This window comes from Hyaena hyaena, unplaced genomic scaffold (genome assembly GCF_003009895.1).
Source record: "Hyaena hyaena isolate Hyena2069 unplaced genomic scaffold, ASM300989v1 scaffold_1832, whole genome shotgun sequence".
Lineage (NCBI taxonomy): Eukaryota > Metazoa > Chordata > Mammalia > Carnivora > Hyaenidae > Hyaena > Hyaena hyaena.
In genome coordinates this window covers 131,822-139,399 of record NW_024082469.1, presented here as the reverse complement: position 1 = coordinate 139,399, position 7,578 = coordinate 131,822, and the positions used below count along the sequence as shown (strand labels likewise).

At 35.7% G+C, this 7,578-nt stretch overlaps 1 protein-coding gene across 1 annotated transcript; it reads left to right on the top strand.

The window, feature by feature from the left end:
* The first annotated feature begins 5,156 nt into the window (after positions 1-5,156).
* Positions 5,157-6,092, top strand: LOC120226801 (olfactory receptor 4P4-like). Its single transcript, XM_039224966.1, has one exon. The coding sequence runs from the start codon at positions 5,157-5,159 to the stop codon at positions 6,090-6,092; it is 936 nt and encodes a 311-aa protein (XP_039080897.1).
* The last annotated feature ends 1,486 nt before the right edge of the window (positions 6,093-7,578 follow it).

Below are 7,578 nucleotides of genomic sequence, written 5' to 3'. Positions count from 1 at the left end.
AATTATCTTTGATAAATTTAAAAAACCCTTTCCATCTTTCATTTCACTGGTATTAGTATTATTTATCTTTTCTATCTTTTTACCTTTAAATTATTATTTGTTCCTTCATATGTAAAATGCACTTTCTGTATCCAAAGTATATTCAGGTTGTAGAGGGTTTTTTATTTTTGTTCTGTATTTGTATGCTATCTGACAGTCTCTACTTTTTAATTTTACTGTTTAGACCATTTCCATTTAATGTGGTTATCGATAAGGTTGAGTGTAAGTCTATCATCTGGTAATGTCTTTCTATTAGTTCTACCTGTTCTTCCCTTTTTTTGTCTTCCTTCTCTTGAATCAACTGAGAATCCCTACGGTGCCACTTTATGTATAGTATGACAGCCTTTCAGTAATATCTTTCCATTTCTTTCCTTCTAGCCTGGATGGAATATTTTTGTACATTTGGCTTCTACATATGTTATGAACACTAGCTATATTATTAGTTTTGAAACCAGCTTTGTTATCTTGAACAAGGTATTTGATCTCTAGAAGATTCTTTTTTTTATTTGCTTTGAGGAATAGTGGCAATAATTCCCATGAAAATATTCTTTTTTAAGGAATTACATCAGGTAATGAACTTAAACTGCTTAAAACAGTGATTGACATATAGTAATTTAAAAATACTTATAAATACTATGATTAGTTTACTAGGTGAATTGTTCTGATTTAGATGGCATACTACAAAATATTGATTTTCTGAAGTCTTAAAAGAACACGTATGTATATAGATTTTCAGTGGAAGAAGGGAGGCCACCTGGATTTAAGGGCACATGATCCTGAATCTATACACCTTGCAGCACTGCAATCACACAAAGGACAGTGCCTGGCAGTAATTAGAATGGATGGGTACCTATTTTGGTGGTTCCTAACTTCATTATACTCTCTAGTACTTTTCAACAAAACTGGTGGATCCTTTTCCAATCTATCAATAAGTGTGGGAAATTTGTTTTAATTTTTAATTTATTTTGCTAATCCTTTTTTCTTTGTCATAACCCAATCCTCCATGGTAGCAGTGACACTTAATTACTATTGGGTGTGGCTCCTGGTCCACGAGAATATGAGGTAGTAGTCATTGACTTAATTGTTAACTGAATGTTATGCATCTTATGTTGCTTTTGTTAATGACTTTTGTTAGCACTCTGGATATATCTGTCTCTGGTTTTCTTTTGCCTTCCTCTCCAGATTTAGAGACCTCTTCCAAAATAATTCCTGTGCTCCCATAGAGTTACCTGTTTCCTTCCTGGTTTTTCAGAGGAAGAAATTAATCAGACCTGGAAGAATTTCTTTACCTACGTTGGATCTGAATAACAATAGTGGCCTCTGGAGATACAGTGCCCAGATCTTGGCTAATGCAAAAGGAGAAAATAAAGGAAAAGCCTGGAAATGCCTATGAGCCTAGGGGATTCGACCTAGGACAACTGATTAGTTTTATTTGCTGAGGATTTCTTAAGAAATGCTTCTGGGAAAACAATTGCTTAAATTTTTGAAGTCAGAAAGTTCTTATGATCTCCTCTCAGTTTATATTTGTTTCTTGCAGAGAAAGTTCCTGCAGCCCTATGCCCGAAGAAGGTGACTCCCAGGACGTATAGATGCACACTGTTCATATATTTGGAAATGCTCTTGTTTACTTCTGAGTGTGAACAAGGTGTCAGGGAGTTATACTGGCATTTAAAGTCCTAGATCACTCACTTGTGGAGTGAATGCATGCTTTTGTGTGAATCAGGATAGTTTTCAGAGATATGTAAGTCTTCATTCACTTAACAAAACAGTGCTACTTACCCTCCTAGGAATTCAAGGAAAGCAATACTTGCAGATATTTTTAGAGAATGTACCTAGGTTTGTCGAATCACTGCTCTCTAGTTTCATCTTTTGAACCATAAATGCAAGTGAAGGGTTACCAGCTGTAACTAAAGCAGGGTAAGTGTGACCAAGACATTTTGCTGACTAATTTAAAACTAACTTGAAGACCATCTACAATTGATGTGCAGGTAGTCACTTTTATAATCCTTGTTTTAGGCTCCCTAGATCTATTTGACATTTATTGTGTTATTTTAAGGATATATATTCTTATGTGGTTTATCAAAATTTCATCAACAGCAAAAAGATTTTGCAATTTTTTTCCTGTGCATTACAGGGTTTATGCTTTTGAAAAATACACGCTAAAAATCATAAGATTTTTAGGTTGTAGTGACCTTCAGCTTTCAACCTTTGAAGAAATTCCTATCTTTCAAATGACTAGTCTCTTTAAATTTTCTAGATTCATCACAACCAGGTAAAGTAAGTTTGTAGAAAGGCACATGTTATTTACATCACTAGAAATGCATATAATTAGTATATACAGACCCTAGTTGACTTACGGGAGAATGTAGTTTTACAAAGCTGATCTTATCTCATGGGGTGAACAGGACTGTGGGACTATAGTACAAAAGGCACAAAATTCTTTTTTAATTTAATTTTGGTAACATGAAAAACAGTCTACTGATTTAAAACTACATGTTAAGAAATTTCCCCAGGTAACCCATGATTTCACCAAATTGATTGTATTTTCCACCAGAAGAATATCTACATCGAGGTTTGCTCTGATTGCTCTCCTAAAATCTGTTGAAGTTTTGCTTTTGTTTATTTCAAGGGATTTGATTCAGTACATACGTGTGTTTGGAGGACAATTTAATTCCTAATCATTTCACTCAAAGAACATAGAATATAAGGAAAAGATATATTGTTGCTATCTATTCTCAATTTCCCTTGGGGATTGTGTTTCATAAACTCATGTGTTCCTCATTGTTTCCTTGGGTGACATGTCTAGATCATAGTTATAGATGTCGAAGCTCAAGATTAGAAAGATTCAATGTCTTGTACAAATGAGAACTGTTGTGTGAAGCGGGAAATCTAAAAGAGTCTTTCTTGTTAGTTTCATTATGACTGGTAACAGAATGTCAAATGCATAAATTTGGGGGAGTAATGTGTGGGAATAGTCTAAATTCATGCTGGATGCTTATTACCTCCTTTCATCTGGAAGAGCTTTTTAGATTTAGATGTCAGTTTCTGTATAAAGCTTCAATATCAAGATTAAAACAAAAAAAGTAGCCACATTTCAGTTCACATTATTTCACCTCATATGGATCTGCTGAATCTTGAAAGCCTTAGGTGACCGATAGCATCAGAGGTGTACTGATATATAAACAATGTTTGAACACAAGTGGTTTGTTCTCTAAGTTACTTCACCCTCCCCATCATTTCTTAAATGTTTTATTTCTGAGAGAGTACAGTGGGGAAGGGGCAGAAAGGGGGGAACAGAGATCTGAAGCGGGTTGTGTGCTGATGTCAGGCAGACAGCACAATGTGGGGCTGAACTCATGAACTGCGAGATGATGACCTGAGCCAGAGTCCAATGCTCAACCAGCTGTGCCACCCCGGTGCCCCTCCTTCATTTCTAATTGTCTCTATTGCTTATGTAGGATCACTTACTCTTTTGCTTGGTAATGTTTCTTTTCTTCATTTTTGTATTATGCTTTGAAGGTCTCAAAAATGCCATTTATTTTTCTTACTACAATTTCTTTCCCTGGATGTTGGTTCCATTATCATTCTGATGGCTCCAAGAGTGATATTTCCATAAATCCACAGGCTGGAATAGTAATGGCGGTGGCGATCAGATTGAAAGCCCGATGTTGTGAAAAGTTTTCAAAGCAGAGATGTGCTACACCACACATTTATTAGAACTATTGTATATTTTACAGTGATCTGGGAGTCTGTCACCTATCATGAGATGAAAATGATGATACTTCCTCCACCACTATGTTCTCAGATTTATGGCCTTCTCCTGTGGAAATCTGCACTAAATGAGCAAAAATTAGGGGATCCAGTTTATAAATTTTATAAAATCAGTTTCAGATTTTATGTGTATTTATTTAAAGAAATGCAATATAGGGATACTGGGTGGCTGAGTTGGTTAAACATCTGACTATTGATTTTGGCTCAGATCATGATCAAGTGGTTCCTGAGATGGAGCCCTGTGTCTTGCTCTGCACTTGACAATGCAGATCCTACTTGGGATTCTCTCTCTCTCTCTCTCTCTCCCCATATGCCCCTGCTGCACTCTTCTTCCCTCAAAATAAATAAATAAATATTAAAAAATAATAAAGGAATGCACTATAGTATTTTCATAAATTATCTATGATTTACAACTGCAACTATAACAGTGTTCAGAACGATATAAGAAAAACATCAACTTTTATGAAGGAAGTATAACTTGTACACAATTTTGAGGAAAAGACTTGTTATCTTCATGTTAAAAAGGGAGACTTCAAAGTCTTCCATTTCCATTAGTTTTTTTCTTTATTTATTGCATTATTAAGTTTAATGCCTACCTTAAAACATTCTTTCACACTAAAACTTAAATAAGAGATATACATTTTTTCTAATTCTTTTCCAAAATTTCACTGACAAAATCCACTTTTTGCTGTGTTTTCAACTATTTTTGTGTTATAACAGAGCTAGCAAGATTGGTTTCTCAAGCTTATGATGTGCTGCCCATTCCATTACCACTCTTGTATTTCAAAGAATATTACTTGCAATCCTAATCACTGAACTCACAATTTATGCAACTGTGTTTTTTTTTTTTTAAATGCAACTGCGTTCCTTGATCATATGTCTTCAGGCAATTCAGGAGGATGCTCTGTATTATGCTGGGAAAAGGGAGCTTTACCTAGAATAAAAACCCTGTTATGAATAAAGAACACAATGGAAATGATGAATAAAAGAAATTTTGTGCATTAAATTCATGCTACTATTTTCTAAATGTTATAAATAACAGTAGTAGAACTTCCCTTAAGAAGATAGTAATTTTTAAGTCATGGTATTTTCAAAATGTAATCAAATGTATTTTAATACAATCAGTATGACACAATATTTGAAAAAAATCCAAAAATCATAGCAAAAGTAGTTGATTCCCAAGGAAAAAACCATAATAATATGGATTTATGATTTAGGTTTGCGATCCATTGAGTTAGCTTTGTGTTTTGTTAGTAGTTTATATATGATTGTGTTAATATTATCAATGTTTTCACCCAAAGTTTTTCTTTCCAGAAACTCCGTTATCCCTGCAGAAAACACAATTTATGGAAAGTCAGAGGAACATCTCAGATTTCGTTCTTTTGGGACTTTCCTATAACCAGAGCATACAGATTTTTTACTTTGTATTCTTCTTATTTTGTTATGTTTCCATTTTAGTGGGGAATCTCCTAATTCTTGTCTCCATTCGATGCAGTGCCCTTTTTTACCAGCCAATGTACTATTTCCTCAGTCACTTATCATTTATGGACATTTGCTACACTTCTTGTGTGACACCCAAACTGATAGGTGATCTGCTAGTGGCCAGAAAAACCATCTCTTATGAGAATTGCATGTTACAGGTCTTTTCCCTGCACTTCTTGGGAATGATTGAAATCTTCATCCTCACGGTCATGGCTTTTGATCGCTACGCTGCCATCTGCAAACCTCTCCACTACATGTTAATCATGAACAGAACGAGATGCAATCTCCTAGTCTTGGCTGCTTGGGCAGGTGGGGCTGTCCATTCTTTTTCTCAGTTTTCTATGATAATCTGCTTGCCTTTCTGTGGTCCCAATGAAATCGACCACTACTACTGTGATATCTTCCCTTTGCTGAAAGTGGCCTGTACTGACACCTATATCACCGGTGTCCTTGTGGTCGCCAATTCAGGTATGGTTGCTTTAGTGACCTTTGTTCTCTTGTTTGGGTCTTATGTCGTTATATTATTCACTTTAAGACATCACTCGGCTGAAGGAAGACGCAAAGCCCTCTCCACCTGTGGGTCACATATCACTGTGGTCATCCTATTTTTTGGGCCATCAATCTTTGCCTACTTTCGACCTCCGACCACTTTTCCCGAGGACAAAATATTTGCTCTATTTTACACTATCATCGCTCCTATGTTCAATCCCTTAATCTACACCGTGAGAAATACAGAGATGAAGAAAGCCATGAGAAAGGTTTGGTGTCAAAGGATACTTTTAGAAGAAAAATGTAATTGATTTGTTTACTCATTATGCTAAAAACCTTATGCGGGAGTAAAAGTGGACTTGGAATCAGAGAGCTCTGTTGGCTTTCAAATCACTGAAACCAAATCATTCACTTTATGAATGTCAGAGATGATGTGCTCAGGCATTACGAGTAAGGGTGACAATTTTACCACCAGAACTGAGATTGTGTTGGGGCATCTGCCTATTAAACATATTCCAGGCTAAGTGAACGGTGGCTCTGTCATATACAGTAGGCAGTTATGAAGCTGTGAGGCTGTGAATTTTAACATTCATTTGCATATAAAACTTATACATGAAGATTCAACAACATTTTGGCACTCTATAGAAATGGACAAGATTAAAAGTGGTTTTCAGAAATTAAAAAAGAATTTTTTTAATTATCAAATTTTATTTCCTATAGAATATTCATCCAAATCTCAGGTGATGACACTGTGATAAATTATGCAATAAAAAAATTCATTCAGATAATTTGGTTTAAAGTTGCAAAGAAAAAGCATGGTTATACTTGTCCTCTGGGAGTTACAAGAGCTTTTCCCAACCCTCTCTCCCTTAAAATGTCATAGGCAGGGAAAAAGGAACAGGTGGCGATTTACATTTCTGCTATACTGTTTATTACATCATATATATTTAGAATGTGGGAAGGCATGATGAGAAAATTAGTAGATCTTCTGCCCTTCAGGTAAAGCTCAATTAGTTGAATAACTTCAAGACTGTGTATTTGTGGGGGTGCCTGGGTGGCTCAGTTGGTTAAGCATCCGACTTCAGCTCAGGTCATGATCTCATGGTTTGTGAGTTCGAGCCCTGCATCAGTCCCTGTGCTGATAGCTCAGAGCCTGGAGCCTGCTTCGGATTTTCTGTCTCCCTATTTCTCTGTCCCTTTCCTGCTCATGTTCTGTACACTCACTCTCAAAAATAAATAAACATTAAAAAAAAAAAAAAGACTGTGCATTTGGGGGCGGCTGGGTGGCTCAGTCAGTTAAACCTCAGACTCTTGATTTTGGCTCAGATCATGAACTCATAGTTCATGAATTTGTGCCCTGCATTGGGCTCTGTGTTGACTGTGAAACCTGCTTGTGATTCCTTCTCTCTCCCCCCCCCCCGCCCCTCCACTGTTCATGCTCTCTCTCTCTCTCTATCTCAAAATAAATAAATAGAACTTAAAAAAAAAGACTGTGCATTTAGGAGAAACTGAAAATATCAGTTTGTCTTGATATATAGACAGGAGAAATGATTTCCATTTCCATCCTAATGGATAAATAATAGGGCCAACTGAACTTTTTTTAAAAAATAAATTTTCTGTTAGCATAGTTCTTCCATATATCTTTTTTTTTTTCATTTTCAGGTGAGAGAAGAAATAATAACAACAAAACACAGTTATTTGTTATATTAAAAGATTTACTACCATGGTCCATGAATAGAACCCATTATTTGTAGATGCTGAGTAAAGTAGATCTAGGAGAAAGATTTCCTAAGACAA